This window comes from Pholcus phalangioides, unplaced genomic scaffold, assembly GCF_987345545.1.
Source record: "Pholcus phalangioides strain wild (caught in Gottingen) unplaced genomic scaffold, Ppha-v1.0 ptg000007l_1, whole genome shotgun sequence".
Taxonomy (NCBI): Eukaryota; Metazoa; Arthropoda; class Arachnida; order Araneae; family Pholcidae; genus Pholcus; species Pholcus phalangioides.
Window position 1 is genome coordinate 43,582,903 of NW_028301600.1, and position 19,801 is coordinate 43,602,703.

At 36.0% G+C, this 19,801-nt stretch overlaps 1 protein-coding gene across 1 annotated transcript; it reads right to left on the reverse strand.

The window, feature by feature from the left end:
• Positions 1–723: 723 nt before the first annotated feature.
• LOC149085331 (uncharacterized) lies at positions 724–19,601 on the reverse strand. The gene is made up of 2 exons (XM_089233291.1): positions 19,443–19,601; positions 724–3,014 (listed from the first exon to the last, which is right to left on the reverse strand). Exon 2 carries the CDS (start codon positions 2,953–2,955, stop codon positions 949–951), a length of 2,007 nt encoding a protein of 668 aa, XP_089089417.1. The 5' UTR covers positions 2,956–3,014; positions 19,443–19,601; the 3' UTR covers positions 724–948.
• Positions 19,602–19,801: the final 200 nt, after the last annotated feature.

Consider the following 19,801-nt stretch of genomic DNA (forward strand, 5'->3'; position numbering starts at 1 on the left):
TAAATACTATTTAAATAAAAACTGTACAAAACAGCATGTACTTCATCGTATAAATCGAGAATGTTCATTCCAGACCTAAAAAAATCTCGCATTTAACATGTTTTTCATCTATATTCGAAGCGAGCAGCGTCATGGTTTGACCACTCTCTCTGAAGGTCGGCTGTGACGATTATGATCCTGTACTGGCCGTCATGGTCACCCTAATAATAAGAATGGTTCGTTCGTTCACCCTGACCTTCAGGGAGAGAACGGTTTTTGGGTGGGCAGTCGATAGGTTTCCCTCTGGTTCTAGGAATTTGCAGTTCGTCGGACTGGCGATTCATCGATCGATCTGCTAACTGTTGGTCATTGAGTAAGTAAGAAGCTGCATCGTAGAAACAGTAGTCAGCGATCGATAGGCAACTACGAATTTCGATCGCTTGGACACCGAAAATTAAACAATGTTGGTTCGAAGAAATGCACTAGTACACAATTCTACATACTTTGCGTGAAAAAATTTCCTGAGAAAGACACGCAAGGGTTGGGCATTTAAGAAAAGAAACTTTTTTTTCGAGAAAACACCAGATGTGAATGCCTGCATGACGCAACTTTTTGGGTGTCTTCATCATAAATGGAATTTGATTTGAAGGTTATGACACTAAAGATCAACTTCGTTTTGTTTCTGCAATTCATAATTTTCGATTAATTTACGCTAATGCTATTAACTCTACGTCCGATATCTTTCGCTGTTACTTTATTTTTGAAGTCAGTTACAAGATTCAAAAGAATAAAGCTTTTATAGCTTTTTTCCAAATAAATCCATTTATTAATCGAATACAGTACAGCAAACGCTATTCCAGATTAGATAACAAATTGCATAAAATTATATATCACGTTGAACGAATGCTGTAGGTTTCATAGTTAATATTTGGACAATACTAAAGTGCGCGTAAAATAATTCAAATGCTCCTAGCTGGATTTCCATCTTAGGAAATTCAATTTCCCGTTTCTCGGCATGGAATAACGCCTGCTGAACACGTTTTGAGCATCTACTGAAAGCGGACTCGTGTCATCTTCACCTTCAGATCGGGAGAAGCCATTCCTTGCCGATAACCTATCATCCTCTATTGCAGGCCTATCGTGATGACTTACACCTGGTATATACATTAATAAGGGAGGTCTCCGGTGGACCACGAATTCGCTGTCTGAGTTTGATGAAAGATTGATTGCCGACCGAGCACCGAGCCTGAAACCAGAATTTGACCAATCTATTGGTGAATTGGAGTCAAGTATATCAAGTCTGTTGCTGTTGTTTGAGCTACCGTGGTCTTTTAGCATCGTGTATTTAGTTTCGGCATCATTCAAATAACTTTTGCATTGAATGCCGTTTCCCAAGCTAGTCCTGGTTATCCCGTCAGAAGACATATGTCGTTTTTTGGAAGATATCGGTACTTGTTTGCCTTGTACATGACCAATGGTAGACGAACTTCGTTTATCAGTAGTTTGTGAATACAAACCGAAATCTTCCATCTCTTCATCATCTCTGCATATAATGGAATTTACATCAATGTTGTTGTCTACCATGGTTTTCCACGAAGCTCTTTTATGCTTTTCGACATTTTTACCACCGTTAGATGTATTTTCTTGAGAAAGCCGAGTCTTGAGATCAACGGATTTATTATTTGCAATAGTTTGTGCATCAGTTACGTAATCATATTCGAACCGATCGTGGTATCCATTAAGCTTAACAATGTTCCCATTATTATATTGTGGATTCCCTTTCTGCAGCACTTTTGGTTCAGCAACTCTTTTTGTTTCGTTATATCCATTGTTAGTGAAGCAGCTTTTCCCGTGTAATAAAAGTTGTTTTGAGTTCATATCGTTAGAGTTTAAATGACCATTTTTGTTATCGTCTGGCCTATTTAGACTTACATCCTTGTTTTCTGACTGAGCAAAAATCGTTGAGAATGTTGGTTTGGATTTCAGAACGCCTTTTAGGTGTTCGCCATTTTTCCTGTAATTCGTCAAAGTACCAGTGCATTGTGTAGCTTTATCTTTATTTTTTTTCTGAGTTGAGTATGTATCAATTTTGCTGCCATTCACGCCAATGTTCACTGGACCCGTTGATAGATCCTCAGTGGAAACAGCTTTGTCGATTCTGTTGACTCTTTCTCGGTACCGTTCATGGTCATCATTTGATCTCGATCTTCTTTCTCGGAATCTTTGACTGGATGAGAATAGTGATCCATTTTTTCTTTTATCAAACGATGTGTCTTTGGCAACGGGTCGAGGAAGTCTAATGTTGATGACTGGTTGTTTCAGCGGTTTATCAGTCGATTTGGCAGCGGAAGCAATCGTTGGTCGTTGGAAGTCCGGATTCCGTAAAGGTGATAGAAATCCGTTTGTGACTTTGGTTTTATGATGATCGTTGCGAGTGCTTCCTGTGATTGCAGAGTTTTCCCTGTATCTTTGTGCGGATATTTTCATTTCTGGTTTCCATTGGTCGGGTCTACGAAGACTGTACCTTCCAGTTCGTGAAAATAAGTTACAGTCGTCATTATAGTCAACAGGAGGGTCAAGCGGTCGAGAGCTAAAATGGTTCCCGTTTTCTACGTTAGAACCATGACTATACTCAGTTTCACTAAAATGGGTTCCTTCAGCATCTTCATCCTCCGCTATGGGTGTGAGCGAATCGTGTGCATCTTCACCATCTGTTTCATTCCATTCTGGCTTATCGCTGTGCTTCCAGTTGTTTGATTGTGGTACGGGGTTTGCACTGTTCTTGTAAACTTTGAACCAAAACCTTCGATCATGTCTTTCTTCCAGTTCGGGTGGCTCATCTGGTTGCCACGGATACTGTTTAACGCGTACCGCTCGGTTGAAACTCACTTTTTTACCTTGGGCTCTGGAATCTGAACTCCTGGCAGATGACTCGGAATGTTCGGAACGAGTATCCTGTGGGCTTATTCCCGGCATGCTGATTTAATCAAACCTTCAACTTTAGATTGCAAAATTTCCGTACTGTTTCCATTTTTCTGTAAAAAAAAAACAACTTTTAAAAACTTGCTTAGGTCATACTGAAATTATTGAGCACAAATTTTTTACAAACCAGAATTTATCAAGGTTTCGCTTCGTCACCGTGCTGTGATTGAATTGCTTGTTAGAAAAAGTTCTCACTGCAGAAATCCATGAAAGATTACAGCGTGCATATGGAGATTTGTGGATGTGTGCTATCACTGATAAGTGAAACATTTAAAAAATTGAAACGTCATCATCATAAATGGCCTTCGTACCAGACACGCACATCGAACATCACAAGGTTGATGAGATCATTAAAAATGATAGACGTGTGTCACCGTGGGAGAAATTGCATCTAAGTTTTTGAAAACAGCTTGAGCCCCCGCTTTGTTCCACGTTTGCTGACCGAAGAAGAGGAATAATGAGCACTTAAAATAATGTATCATATTTTTCTTATATTAATCAATTCGGGCGTTTTAAAAATTATTTGCTCAATTTCAGTGCAAACCTTATATAAACGACTAATTACTAATATTCAACCTTATATTCAATGCATAATTTCGAGGAGATAAACTGCTTGTACAAAAATGTCTTCGTAAATTAAATAATCTTGTTTAAATTATTCGAAATAATCTCGTTTAAATTAATTATTGGGTGTCACGATCTCTGCAGTCAATTTTTCAGAAATGACTGAAAAGTACTCCATTTTGACGGAAATTAAATGCAAAAAGTTTCCTATCAATCCATAAATTTTTCTTCTTAAATCGAAAGGAAAAGAAATAAATTGCAAAGAAACACGAACAGGCAAAATGCTCAACGAGGTGGTTCTCGAACTTTTATCACCCGCGACTCCCTTGCTTGATTTATGGTTCATCCGCGGCTCCCCAGAATAGTTTAGTAGATATTTTCAATTATAAAACAGCTACTTCAAAGCGCAAATAAACACACAAATGAATATCTATAGCTCACCGCGAAGTCACTGACAAAGATTGGCGACGCACACTTTGAGAAACACTGGTGTGTAAATGTATACAAGAAAAAAACACTTTTGAAACGCGATTTTTTCAGATTGCAATTTTTGAGTTTGTCCGCAAGGTTAACTGCACTGAAATTTCGTAAGAATATTTATACGACATGAGTTAATTAAATCAACCTCGAACGTGGATGTATTACCATTCGTTAGAATTTTATGAATTTTAAAAGTTTGAAAAAAAATAAAATTTTCAAAAATCTAAATTCAACATTTTTAAAAAAATACTTCCAATTAGTCAATTGCTGAATTGAGATTCATTTTACTAACACATGTCAAATGAATATTTTCCTATAGTTTCCCTTTATTATTTTCTCTTTTCCTCGTTGACATTGAAAATACTTTTGAAACATCCGATGTTCGGGGTATTCAGATTGATAATCATACAGATATTAATTTGATTTTATAAGCGGATAATGTTATCCTCCTTACTGATATGAAAATCACCTCCGCAAAAGAAAAATTTGCTTTCGTGTCGTCTCCCGAAAAATACCCTTTTTTATGGGATGAAGTGGGACTGGAGATAATTCACGTATTTAGGTCTCCCCTTCACTCCAGCTTAGTAAATTTTCATTTGTCGCCAACTCGATGGTAAAGAGATCACATGCGGCTATAGAGAGCCGTTAAATTTACTCTGTAGAACTAAAAACCCCTCTTTTCATGTCGCCTTCAAACTGTTCTCGTTCGAAGCATACCCTGTTATGCTGGTCCCGTTCGGGCCTTCTCCCAAATTTATTTTTCCTTGAAAAAGTTCAAACTTTTTTTCCTTAGAAAGATCCTCGGTACCAGTAAGTTTTGCCTTGGCTATCTCTTGAGGCTTGAACTTGGCGATGCCATCTCTCCGTTTTCATTTTTACGCAATACGTAAAATTCTGGATCAGGCTTGTGAAGATGGGCTGTGACAGGCTACCTAAAATCTTTTTCTCTTCCCACCAGCGTCAAAGGTAAAGTCGACTGATCTAATGTACTGTATTTGCGTATATATGAATTGGCATCATCATCATCGTGTCCTTCCCCCCCCCCCCCAGACACTTTCACGTCTATCTCCTCTTATGGCTCTTACATTTGGAATTTGCCACGACGATCCCTTGCGCCGTCGACCTTCGTTCCTGTTATATGCACCTTTATTGACCATTCGATCCACGAGGACAGATTGAATCTGTATGCATCAATACGCCACCAATTCGCTAATACTTACGATTTTATAACATTCTGATTCAACTTTACCTCCTATATATCCCCTTATGCTTCCGTAGAAACCTAGCCAGATTAAAGATCTCCACTTTTGTACTTTACACATCCAAAGGATTCCAGTTAAAATTCTCACCTGAAGATCCATACTCATTCTGGTAATTCCGTATGAAGCCGTAGTGATCTCTTCTCACCTTTTGCGAATGTAATTTCTTTGTCACCCAAAGGTCCACACTTGTCTCTAAATTTAACTTTAGCCTCTATAAATGCGAAAATTTTTGGAGACTTTTTTTTCAAACCCTTCCCCTGAACTATGCCGCGATACTTTATATACTTCATCGAAAATATGAAATAATTTCTTTCAGCGAAACCCACAATTAATCCTCTCCCCATGTTATCCCATGCCGGACCTATAGCCATCATTTGATGTTAACTTATTTATTCTATTTATTTGTTTATTGATTTTTTTTTTTTTTGGTCGACATTGCCGGGTGAGCGTGCCAGATCATTACGATACAAAGGCAACGAACCTCTTTCCTTAGAGGTCGTGTGCACTGAACGGGACTGTACATGGACAGTCAATTCATCTTCACATCACATCAGTCAACTGTTTAAATTTTTGTTTGATTCAGAATTCGTGGAACAAACTTTGAGGGGTGATAGAACACGCCTAAGCAATTTTCGTCGTGAAATGTGTGGTCGAATATGGAAGATTGTGGTAAAACACTGGTATAAACTACCAACTGGAATAAACACATTGGTGACACCTTATTAACACTAATTTTGGCGATGAAATCCCCAGAGTTCAATAGGAATCGCTTACCTTAATGCCTAGGAGATGAACCCACAAAAATAAATCGAGAGAGAAGAGAGTTCGGGAGAGACGGGTGCCACATAATAGGAGTGCCATATCCAATCCATTGCAGCAGAAATGCAGTGTTTCAATAATTCTGTATTTTACTGAAAAATGGGCGTAATACTGCACCATGCTAAAACGAATTCCCCCTCAGATTGAATTTTGGTTTTTATAGGAGTGAGGACCATCAAGGTCATGCTGCGTCAAGCAATGATAAGCGGTATAATGACTTGTGGTAGATTTTGCGTTACCCAGAATGCCCCACGAGGAGGTCTACAACATTACATCCTCTGCACCTTTGGATGTTTGGCATCACATATCGCAGTAAATCCATCGAGAAAATATGGTATTTGTTACTAGCAAGTGCTATTCTGCGCTCTCTAGAAACATCTCTGAAGTCTTTGCTATTGTGATTCAACCACGCATTCTATGACGCAAAATGCTTGATTAGGTGTCTTATATCAACTCTTAAAAGTTTGTCCCATGAATTTAGAATGACCGTGTACCGTAAAGAGGGGTAACTTTAGGACAAGAATTGCACATTTTTTAATATGATATCCGCACTTTGACTGTTAACATGATTTCTGAGAAAAAATATAGCTATAACCCTCAGATTGCTTACCATACCCGATTATTTAAAATTATTTATAAAAAAAATAGGGAGAGATATAATTCTGTTGTCTTAAAGTTACCCCGGAATGCGGGTAACTTTAAAAAACTAGCCTTTTTTTTATACGCCTAAAGCCATATTAGTACTCTTGTCTCTGATTGCTACCCTACATGTTATACTATGGAAAGTGCAAGATAACAGATGAGATGGCATGTGGCCCCTCCAATTGCTTTTAAAATATACCTCCATCCTAATAATGCGTATTAAACATTCATCCGTCTTAACGAAACCCCGAAACTTTTCTCCAACTCCCAACCCTATCTTGTCTGTAATCACCACAAAATTTGTTAATCGCGACAGTACCCAATTGTCTGGGGAAAATATGTTGTAAAAATTTTTGTTTGTTCTTTTTGTCTCTTCTTTTTTTTTGACACAAAATAAAGTGTTCCAGACTCTACCACGAAGCTGGGCTGGAAGAGATCTCGGCAACGGGATAAGTCCAGCGGCAAAGTTCTGGCGTTCATTCATTCATCATGATTGTTACCTTACACTAGCCTGTAAAAATTCTTCAGGAGGAGTTTTACAATAAAAAAATTATTTTTTAAGTTTGTTTATTAAAAACAGTTGTTTTAAGTTTTTCTCCCAGTTAAGCAGGGGTCCCCGGAGAGTTTGCTAGGGGACGCTGGGTAAGATAATTAATGTTAATAAAAGTATAAAGATAATAAAAGTCTTTGTTGGACGTAAACCGCAAAAACCACAGCCGGCGTGAAGTAATCCGTACTTGTTCGGTCATTTTCAAAGGAAGACGCTCGTTACGCTGCCTTTGTATTGAAAGCCATAAAAATTATTGCTTCCCCGAGGCGACCGCGGATCCTGACAGACTTTTATTATCTTTAACTTTAATTATCTTACCCAGCGTCCCCTAGCAAACGCTCGTGGGACGGGCCTTTTAAGTTCTTTTTGTTATGTTAAAGTTTAAGAGAAGAACTAGAAATTTTTTTTTCTTGTACACCTTTTCACCAGTTAAGTAAACAAAATAAAATGAACTGAATAAACAAATAATAATGACAAGTTAACTTTTAAGTAACTTTTTGAAGTACGGAAAAATATTTTTTTTTTAATGATGGGAAGTTGTAAAAGATTCAAAACTCTTCACTTATTTATAACGTTTTATTAAAACACAAAAATAGGTGAAAATTGTACAATTATTAATTAATTGAAATTGAATTAACCCTATTGCTTCATGTCAACTAAAAATAAATAACCTTTAATTTCTTGGGGGTACAGGAATTTCTATTATCAAATTCGTACCAGGGTTGCCCTCTTCGTTTGGCCATTTTCAATATTTTCCTGCCTTGTGCATACAGTTCACTTCGAATTCAAAGGTCAGAACAAACGAAAGAAGGGCATAACAAACGAAAAAGATAAGAAAAAACGAGAAAAAAAAAGTTCTCAAATTACTAAAATTTGGAGATCTATATCCTAATGTTACCCCGTCAAATGTAATATGCTTACATTCTTTTTATTACGTAAAAAATTATCTAATTAACATACAGAAACAATTAATCATCTTAAAATTATGAATTGAATAATTACCTATTTCTATGTTTTCATTTGCCGTACGATTTTGACAAATCAGTTTTCACACAGTTGTGATAATCAGTAAATAGAAGAAACAAGACGCCAACAATTAGAAGCAGCACTCAGAATATATTTGAGCCTTTCAGCGCATTCTTCTAATTGTTGGGAACAATTCTAGATAAAGAACATGATAATAGACCAAAAACTCAGCCCGCCACATAATTTCAAATATAAAAATAAGTTCGTCCTACAGTTACCCCGTTTTACGGTATAGTCATTGTTTTATTTCCAAGAATTTTGATAAGTCTATGTGGCGTATTCAAAGTTAAACTACAAAAATCGTGATCTTTTTTTCTTTCATTGGTAATTTTTTTGGTTCTATGGCTAATCTTCATATTTGAAGTTACAATATCAACTACGTATATTGTACAGCAGTGGTTCTCAAACTTTTTTTTTTCCGCGGTTCCCCAGAGAAGTCTAACAAAGAACCGCTTCATGGTATTAAATAGGCGCACATTAATAAGGGTAGCTCACCGTTATCAGAGGAGATATACAGTATAATATTTTACCCTCTCTCTTTTATTTCTCTTCTGAGAGCTCACAGCGGCGTTCCGTGACAATGGTTGGCGGTGCCTACTTTTTCACTAAGAGTGTACGAAAGGGATACAAATTCTATATATACAGTTGATTTCAAAAATTAAATAAAATATGAAAAAATATCAGCAAAAAGAGTAAAATTCAGCTACGATAGTAGCTTCTCTGTATAATAATAATAATAATAATTAGGTACTTATAAAGTCCTCAGTCCTAAATTATTTTTACGTCCTAATAAAAAAAATGTTTCTTGATAAAATTTGTGCTTATATATATATATATACACGAAATGAAAAACTTGACCTTCAACAATTGAATGAAAATTTCAGGAACCTAGGGGCTGAGGCCATTTGAGCCCCCAATAAATTTTGTAAGAGGGCTGAGGCCCCCCCCCCCATCCCAATAATTTAGAAAAAACAATGCAATGTACGCTTCCCTGCCATGTGTACGTGCCTAAGTCCCATATATACGGGACGACCAGCAACTTTCAGCTCTTCCAATGTTTTCTTCATGTCGGTGCCTCTGGACGAGAAATTAATGATTGGAATTCTCGATTTTGCCTCTTATTAGCTAAAATAAACGAATCTTAAAAAATTTGAGGACTCTTTTTTGAGATTTTCTACCACCTATTTCTCGGCGGATTTTCATTCAATAGTTACGGGAGTAAATTTCTTTCGGTATAATTAGATAGGTGTAAACTTTACTAATTGGCTTTTCTCGATTGGAGAGTCGTGTAAAAATTCTAATTTTTTAGTATTTAATTATTTTAGTATTTTCCCCAATTATTATTTTATGGAGGTGCTAAAACAACAGCTGAATATCCCTCTTTTTTCATAAATTTTTTATATTTTATTTTAAAACGAAAGTACGCAAGGAAGATAACGCTTCTGAAATCTACTTAAAATTGATTATCACGTGCCTGATGATTCGTAAGTTACTATTGTATATCCGGAATCAATAGTATACTTGTCAGTTTCGTAATTGCTTCCCACTTGTTTCAGGGGCTAGTAATCAACGGGTTCTCAGTTCGAGGTCAAACTTATTGTACTCGCTCGGCACACACACTTTTCTGTTATTGAAAAAGGAAAAGACCGACGCGTTCTTTCACCACCAGTTGGTTTTATGCATTGAAGATATTTTCCCACCTCCCGTTACTTTGTTTTCACTCTACGTAGCATCCTCATGTAGTCGCCTACAAAGACACCCCACGCAGGTGCATTCCGAGAACTTCCCTTATCATGACCCGCTCAAGTCCGCCTCTCTGATTCTCAGTCCCTAGACAACTCGTATGTAATATTACGTACGCACACACAATCAGCATCTTTAGCCTCAAGTTCACTAACAGAAAAAAAGAACCCGCTTCGATAACCAGCTCTGATCGGTGGCCTAATGTCATCCGAACTCTTTGGGACCACAACACGCGTAGGCGGTCTCCTGTAATTTTGAGAGTAGGTGAAGTCAGATCTTCCTTTTCGCTCGCCCGGAAGGCTTTAGGCTCTTTAGTGATATTGTTCTTATTTATTTTTTTTTTGTACAGGTTATTTTGATATAGTTTCCAAGTTTCTTTCATAAATTAAAGTTTTCGAGTTCTGTTAAAAATCAACGGATCAACTGACGAAGAATCGATTTAAAACCTTGAGTTATCCAACACAATACAGCACTTTTTTTTCTTAAGGTAGTAGTTATTATATGAGCAAAGTTATTTTGAGTAACAGCTATAACTTGTACTTCTGCGTGAGGCGATATTTTTTGACCCATTCAATGCAAGCAATTCTAAAAATGTGACTACGGAAGTCGTCGATTATCAGCTAGACGTAGCAGCCAGCGATAGTATAGCGTGCACGTGTCTATATGAACGCTCGCCGAGCATATATTATATTTTTTTACATGTTCATCGAACAATAAGCCCCTCAACTCGAAGTGTATCCCGATGTGTCGCAATATCATTGACAATGCTGCCTTTTTATTTTTTCTGCCGCCCGGCCTTGGACAGAAACTACGCCGTAACAAGTGCTTTCCTAGGCATAAATAGATAGACGTGTCACTGAGGGAGAAAAATTGATAGACATTTTTTTGTTGATGGTAGTGGACAACAATATATATATTTTTAATCCTTGCAGCTTCCTGCAGCAAAATACAAAAACTGATCTGTAAATGAAAAAGTTTCCGGTCGTTTTTTCTTAAATAAATAAATGGACATAATTTGAAACTCCACAATTTTTTGTGCATGTATTATAACCATCAAATCATTTCGCATTTTCTTGTACTTCAAGGAAGAAACATTAGCATTGTGTCCACTTCCATCGTCTTTCGTCATTAAGTGTCGAAACCAACTCTATTTAAGAAAACAACCACGGTTAGAGCTAAACTCAGCAAGAAAGAAAGAAATACACAATCGTCGGTTTATCATTCTCGAAGGAACTCTTTGATCACAGCTTCTAATAATGAATTTCACTAAACGCCGCTATATATTATCATCATTCATTTGTTGTTTATTTCGTGAGGGTATCGAATCAAAGGTCATACTATCCATTAGGACCACCTTTACCTAATAAGGTCTCATCTCGAATGAGTTATTACACAACGAGAAAGTAAATTAACACGTTTCGTATGATGTTGTGTGATTCTTCTCGAAAAATAATACTACCTGAAACGACCATGGATTGAGTAAGCAACGTAATAACTCTGAAGACGGCAAATATTTCTTCATTAAGAAGCTATTTTTATTAGCTTGTTTCTTCAATAATAAAACACGCATGACGCTTCCTCCGCACACGAATTTATCCTTGAAACATTTATTAGTTTCGTTTTTTTACTGCATTTTTTTTTTTTTTTTTTTTTGTGATCGATTTTTTTCCAACTTGAAACATTCTTTGATCTGTGACAAAGTATTTTAATAATTTGTTCAAACCATGCATAAGTTTTAATTATATACAGTAAAACTTCTATTTTGCGGACAATGGCGGGATAAAAAAAAATCGTCCGTAAAAGAGGGGTGTCAGTTAATCAAGGGTTTGAAATGCATACTTTTATTGTACAAGGGGAAATTATTATTTCGCCGTAAAAGAAGGGTGACCGTCGATAGGGGTTTTACTGTATATATATTAATCTTAAGTCATTAATAAATCATATTTTGAACGGTTGTGCTGACGATTATGCATCAAGAATAAAATATTCACGAAGCGGTTTCTATTTGAATAATGCTTCACTTGAACTACCGTGCGACTATCGCGTTGAATAAATTGGAGACACGGCAAATGGCAGGGTATTATGCCGAGCACGTTTTGTTTTTTTTTTTCACGTTAGTAATAACAATACAGCTATAAAGTGCGAGATATTTAGAGATTTTAATCCTTTTTTTTTTTTTTTTTTTTTTTTTTTTGCGGCCTTTCTCGATATAGGTAAGCGATATCTTTCTTTTAAAACGTGATCGAAAGGTTAGTGAAGGAATGAATGCTCATCCCTAATGATATGAGAATAACCTCCAGAGCGGATTTCCCAAGCTGTGCGACCGTAAAGTAGGTTGAATAGTACATTTAAAGAAGTTCTTATAATTGGAGGGCGACATTTTCTCATGTGGTATAGCCCACAATGAGTGTGACTGCATGTTAAAAAAATCGATTTTTAGTTCTTAATAAGTTCGTTTCGAACTTGGCAAATAAAAATTTCTTTTCTCTCACGTGCTCATTGTCGTTGAAAATAGCGAGTAGATGTCCTTTCGAGACTCATTTGTTTCCTACACGCAAATTCTCTAAAATTAGACCTCAGCGCGGTATTTCTCACGCGAAACAGTTTTCTTTATTTCTAATGTAAAAATGCCAAAAAATGAATGTTTTCACACACACAGTTCTGCAATTGCTAGTTTCCTCTTTTGCATTGTCGTTGAACCGAAGTTAGTACTCGTGAAATGTTAATTACATTTGCAGCCGACTGCATGGATTCCATTCCTGACATTTATGAAGATCAGAACAACCAAAAGCGAACGCTGCAAGTCGTAACAAATTTTTCGAAACGATCGAAGCTTTCGGTTCGTGATCTCAGCATGTGTTTCTGTCTCTACATTATTTTATTCGACCCGGATACAATTTAAAGCTAATTCCGAATAGCTACGCTTTCACGCCCCTTACCGAGATTCGAAGCCAGACGGTTTCCACATGTATCTCCATATTGATCATGCTCATGGTGAATCCCTTCAGTTCAAGCCTTAAAATTGTTTCTAAGTGACCATATTAAAAAATATTTAAATCAATATTTTGATCAAATTTCTGGCCATGGAAAAATACATACAAGTTGATTTAACGAAAACTGATAATTTCCGTTTAAAATTGAATTAAGGTTTTAAAGACCAAAATTTATTGTCTCCACTGTGAACAGCAGTTTTCATACTCTGGAAGCAACAATATTTGGGAGGAGTTTTTAGGAAAACAAGCAACAGTAAGATCGAAAGTAGTTTCGAAATCAGTGACTTAGGCCGGAATTACACTATAAATGCTTATATGCACTATAATTTTTTGATTAACCAGTAAAAAATTTTAATCGATTTCCAGCACTAGTAAAAAAAAAAGCATTAATCTGCTAAAATTTATATCCGCGCGTATGTTAAATGTAAAATAATCAGCTGTCAAACGGAAATACTTCGCAAAATGTGGCTGTTATTTTAAAACATTCTTAACCCTTCAGTTCACGAGTTGGGTCTGTGAGACCCAACCCATGCTCATGTATTTTTCTCATTTACCGACACGTGGTAGGAACTATTCTCTTAAGGTTCTCGCTAATAATGGTTAATTGCTTTGATTTTATATTCTTAATGTAGATAAAATTATATATGATATCATTAATTAATCAAATTATAATAAATTAAAAGCTATATAAATGTTTTATAAAAAATATATTCAAAGATGGGTCTGCGATACCCAACCCGTGCACTCACAAAACATTTTCTCACCCGTGCACTGGAGAGTTAATACTGTATGATCGCATCAAATTATTTTGATTTGCGTGTGAATTTTTCAGAGCCTTTATACATTCGTACCCACGCGCATCAAAATAAACAAACCGATTGCGCAACACAGCCAAGAGGAAAAAAAAAACCTCATCCATCTCGAAAATGTGAACGCATTGCAACATCAAACCTGAATTTTTTGCCTTGATCTTCACCGACTTTTGATGGTAAATCGTTTCACACACACACACACATCCCACTTTTTCTCTCTCTCTCTCTTCCTTTCCTGCTGATCACGATTCTTTGACAAGTTACCTCATCGTTGATGATGATTCCACCTTTGATGACATCAACCACTAAAGTGGTCTAATTCGATCCGATAAAGAAAAATGAAACACGTTTAAGGTGTCGTATTATGCGATGCAAATCTTACGTCAAAGAATACCAATATATTTAAATGTTACCAAAGTAACTAAACAGTGTCTCATGAGATAGCTAAATATAATAATTTTTCATTTCTGTTTTGGGGGATAAAATTGCGCGAATCATATCTCTATTTGGTTAGATATTTTACAAACCTGTTGTGTGTTAAAGTAAAATCTTCTATGTCCGTAGAAAAAAAGAGTAAAGATGACATTTTGTTACAGGTCGAAGTAGGTATAATCGTCCTAACTATTCTGCGTAGTTATGTAGTTACGAAAATGAGTGAGCGCTCTTGACCTTCATTTTTTTATGTGACTTCCTTCAACAACAGGTGCGGTCGCTCTTTCTCTGCATATTTATTCGACGTTATTTCGACACAACATTTTATTTTCTGCCTCGGTGTTCTGTTAGCCATCATGTTACAGACAGGAGAGCACATGAAAAAAAAAACCGGTATGAGAAGCATACGGAAGAGAGTAAGCTACGCGTAATAGGCTCTTTTGAATATACAAAAGACAGCGAAATGTGCTTGAAACCTACGTTGAAAACTGGCTGTGAGATTATTAGAGGAATAGTTCTGCATCGAAGTACTAAATTATTATATATACATATATATGTTACGGTAAATGTGTGTGTGGTAAGTCGGTAATCATTCACATCGCCAGTTATTATGCATAATTTCCAAATGAAATTGGTGATTGATAAATATGGAATAAAAATCATATATAGAAATATCACTTTAATTTAACCACTCATCACTTTTCGTCCGTACGTGACACGTGCAGTACAAGCGTATTTTTCCATAAAAATTAAGGTCAAAACAAACGTGAAGATGGAAACATAAAATTGAATTCAGTCAGAATAAATGTGAAGAAAATAGAAACATAAAAAGTTTTATCAATCTTTTAATGTTGGCTTTTTCCGCATTCATCGAGATGTGCAAACATAACCAACATCACTGATCTAATTCATCATTCTACACTTAATTTTGAACATGAGGTCCGATAAATTTGAATAATTTGTTGACGATTTATATCATATTTTCCGATACGGCCTCAGGATTATACATAATCACCGGTAAATGTAATAAATTCGCAATGCATGAACAAAATTCATCAACCAAAATTGGTTCCTTACCAAAATGGTAGGTGATTGTCCATAATAATCGGTGATCATGTATAATCACTGGATTTATCACATTTACCGTCTAACATATACAGGGTGCATAGGCAACAGGGCATATGACATTTTACTGGCGAACCGTTGATCCTAGAGGCATACTTTCAACTGGAAAAGTACCGTAATAACGTATATTACTCAGATATGGCATTCATGTTTCAAGGGGGGTTGTATAATTATCAAAATAGAAAAAATCAACTTTTTATACAGTCCCAGTGTGCCCATAAACCCAATTAGAAAGTTGTTGCCCTCCTGTTGCAAACGAAAAAATTCCATGCGTCTAAGTGCATTATTCGCTGCGATATTCGAATTCGAAAAAAAGAGGAAAGTTGGGGGAAAACAACATTAAAATTTTTTTATTCTTGCAAAAGGAGAGTCGGGCAACGACTTTCTAATTGGGTTTTTTGGGCACGCGGGGATTGTATAAAAAGTTAATTTTTTTTATTTTAATAACTATACAACCCCTTGAAATATAGATGGCATATGCCTCTAGAATCAACGGTTCGCCATTAAGAACCGTTACAAAGAAGAACACTATGCCTAAAATAGGTTTTCTTTAACTTCCTGTATTTGTCACACAAATTTCATCTGATTTTCCTTAAAAATAAATCGACAGAGTAGACATATCGGATCAATTCAAAATTTAAATTTTAATTATTAACTAGCGCAGGAAATGAACTGGAGCGACAAAATCAGCCAATCTAAATCTTATACGAATGACTTAAATTTTGTGATACACTCGTAAAAGTGACGTCTCAGTAACGTCACCTGCTTGAATGGCGCATATCAAAACTGTATAATTAGACATTCATCAAAACATCTAGAACCCCTTTATTCCAGTTTCCATTTTTAACATAAAAATTTGAGAGATTTCGTCGCGTCAAATTTTAGCGGAATTTTTTGGACTTGAATGCTACATTAATTGGTAAAAAAGGCTCATACTGAAAAATTACCAGTAGCATTAAATAGTATAGAACATTGAGACATTTTTTAAATTATACGAATGATTAGCTGGTTTCCCTTCAACAAACGTTAATAACTGCAGTAGTTAACGATAATTAATAGCAATGGTAATTGCTAAAACCGTACTTATTCATATAATATATATATTATATGAATAAGTACGGTTTTTTTTTTAATTTCTTTCTCTAAAAATAGAGTATGATCATCTTTTCCGAACTTTAATGTGTAACGGACTTAGATCGTGTATCTCTCTCGATAATATCCCACACATGGGTGGTGATTATTTCAACGTTACCCCACTGGAAAAGTTCACGGAAAAACCATTTTTCTGAACACATTTTCCTGCAGAAAAATAAAAATCCACTTGGGTTTTCTTTTTGAGTTTCTTCACAATGACACCTCTTTAATTTTTATTTATCCTCAGTCCTGACCTGAAAAGCGTTGTCCTCCACGACCTCGGCACCTTTCTAAAACTATGTTAAATGCCTGAAAATATAGATACACCCAAGACCAACAACATTCTGCTACTTTCACACAAGCGTCCATCCGACTTCCAAATTTTTTCATTAATTATAGATTATTCGTCAATAATTTATGTAACAAAAAATTTTAACTTGAATCTCATAAATTATCGTATTTCTAGGAATAAGGCGGTACAGTCAAAAACGGAAACATCCAGAAAAAAAAATTGTTCTATGAAAGCACCGCACTCTTTTTTCCTAGATGAAATTAAATTTCCTTATAATATTTCCCAGTAATTCTATAAAAAATAAAATGTATATATATACGTACGTATCTAGTATATATATTATATTTGGGTAATATGGAATAGTCGGTTGATATGGATTATGGAATATCAGGTTTTCTCTGCTTTTAGGTATGGCCTCCAAGCCGAACAGTGATAAACAACTTCAAAATGTCCTCATGATGCTATAGAACCACGGTCGCTCGGTTTTCACCACCATCATCATGGCAGCTATAGGAGAATATTTGTTTTTCCACTTCCAGAAATTTACATGGGAAAGTTTTCAAAAGTGTTTATTAATTATTGCAAATGTACCCAATAATTGGGTGCGGTAGCCCAGGTCGATAAGATACTCACCTGAAGTACCGAAGGATGTTTAGAGGTGTCGCGAGTTCGATACACGGTTCAGTTCATCCTTGTGAGAAACTTCCCTGACACGGGACGGGTACAACAGTAACGGCGACATGGCCACAGAAAAAGATTGCTACTGCAAGGAGTCCCACATCAAGGTATTAGCGCACCAACCTCTCGATGAGTATAAAAAACAAACCTGCCGTTCGGAATCGGCAATATATTGTAGGTCCCGGTCTAACTAGCCCTCGTGTGCAGAAAATGACCGTGGTGCGGCAAAAATGATAAAATGTGCCCAATAATTTTTAACTAAGCGTAATGTACATCACAAGTATTGTATTTTAATGTGCTGTGTTCATTTTTACCTAGCGATTCTCTCCGGATAGATAGGACGCTATTTTTTCACAGATGGGGGGGGGGGGTACATCGGGTAATATGGAATATTATAAATATTATCTGAGTTGGGCTAGAATAGAGCTCTTCAAGATAGAAAGTTTAGTGAGATAGAAGAGGAAAGAGATCTAGAAAAATAATGCGCGTCCTATTCTCTGCGGGTCCACCTTGACTGTTTTGAGGCAGAATAAGAAGACTGCATTTGTGACTCTTGCAAACAGACTATGATACCACTGCATCATCAACTACAAAAACAAACGATGAAATTTTTTTTCATTGTCATAGACTCATTAAATCTTGTTTTTGTTCAACTCGAATTAGTTTTCTTCATGTTCAACCCCCTATTCCATATTCCCCCACGAAAATTATTTTTTTAAATGCCTTTATTCTTAGTTATAATATTTATTTTTTAAATACGATATACTTGTCAATGCAAAGACAAAAACAAAATTTTAAAGAAATACAGGGGTTTCAGTTTTCTCTCTACTATTTTTCAATTGGGAATAATTGAAAAAAACAAAAGTGGTATATTCCATATTACTCGAATGTACTGTATGCTATATATATTAGTCAGAAACTGTAGCGTCGGAGGCGAGAGTGCTGCAGGTGCTCGAGCACCCACAATATTTTGCGTCAAAAGGCTGTGAGCATCCCCAACTAATTCAGAAATCAAAATCTTCTACATAAGACTCCAATTAGCAACCACAGTTTTTTACGACGTCCCTGGTCATAAAAAACTTGTTAATTGGCTGAATCAATTTTGAATATTTGAAGATAATACTTACGAAAATTTCTGGAAGAAGCGCTGCGTTGTTTACATATTCTAAAAATTCTATTTTCTAAGCATATGGTGTGTGTGTGTGTGTGTGTGTTAATAAACTTTTTGTTCAGAAAATGTTTTACGATAATTACATGCTTTTTTGCTCATTGTAGATGTTGCCCTCTCTCTACCGTGTTTACATACTAAAATAAAAACATTCCAGAAATCACTCCTGAAATACCCATATTCCATAGTGATAGGCATAATTTAAACTGGACAGGTTGAGAAATTGCGCGTTCCTACCAATTCTAGATTTTATCAGAAAATGCGATGCTTCCGGAAATGCTGGGGGGTTCTTCCAGAAATTGCAGTGTGTGTGCCAGAATATTATGTGATAAATGATTAAAACAAAAATTTACGTATCAGTGTATAAGGCCGGGATTACACTATAAAAGTTTGATAAAAGATCTTTTATAAAACTTGAAAAATTCAACCAATAAGCGCATCGGTTACATTCGAGGAAATGCAACCGGTGATCTTATTGGTTGGATTTTTCAAGTTTTATCAAAGAGCTTTTACAAAACTTTTATAGTGTAATCCCGGCCTTAGAACCGCAAGCCTATAAAATTACATTTTTTAAACGTAAACGCCGTCGTGTCGGATAGGTTAAGAAGTACGGTAATTATCTACCCGATGTTGAATAATTTACTCACATTTTTTTATGGAAATGTTCAAAACTAAAAAAGTTTGTTTAAAAAAAACGCTTCATAGCATAATTTTGTTCAATAATTACGAAAAAAACCACGAAGAGTAAATGCCAAACTCACCTGTTTGAATGACCGCGCTTCCGTCTGTTCTAAAACTCCATCCAATAGTATTAACCCGTTAGGTCCAAGAGGATCTGAACGATATCCCTTTCGTGGATTGGGCAAGAAACGGTTCGATTCAGGTTGCGGCCGTTCTCTTACACTGATTACTAGATACTGAAAGAATAAAAGAAACTAAAAGGCGTGTGTGTGTTCCGCTGTCTCATCTTCTCTTCTCAACAAAACACTGCGTGCGCATGACCGCTTGGTAAATAGCCAACTTTTTTTTTCCTTCTTTTACCTAAATTCTCCAGCGAACGACAACTTAGTAAGGTGTAAACGAGTTGGCAATATTTATTATATGTATATTCAGAGAAGTA

What these genes read in the sequence shown, in the direction of transcription:
- LOC149085331 (XM_089233291.1), bottom strand. Translation starts at nt 2,955, where the DNA reads ATGCCGGGAATAAGCCCACAGGATACTCGTTCCGAACATTCCGAGTCA.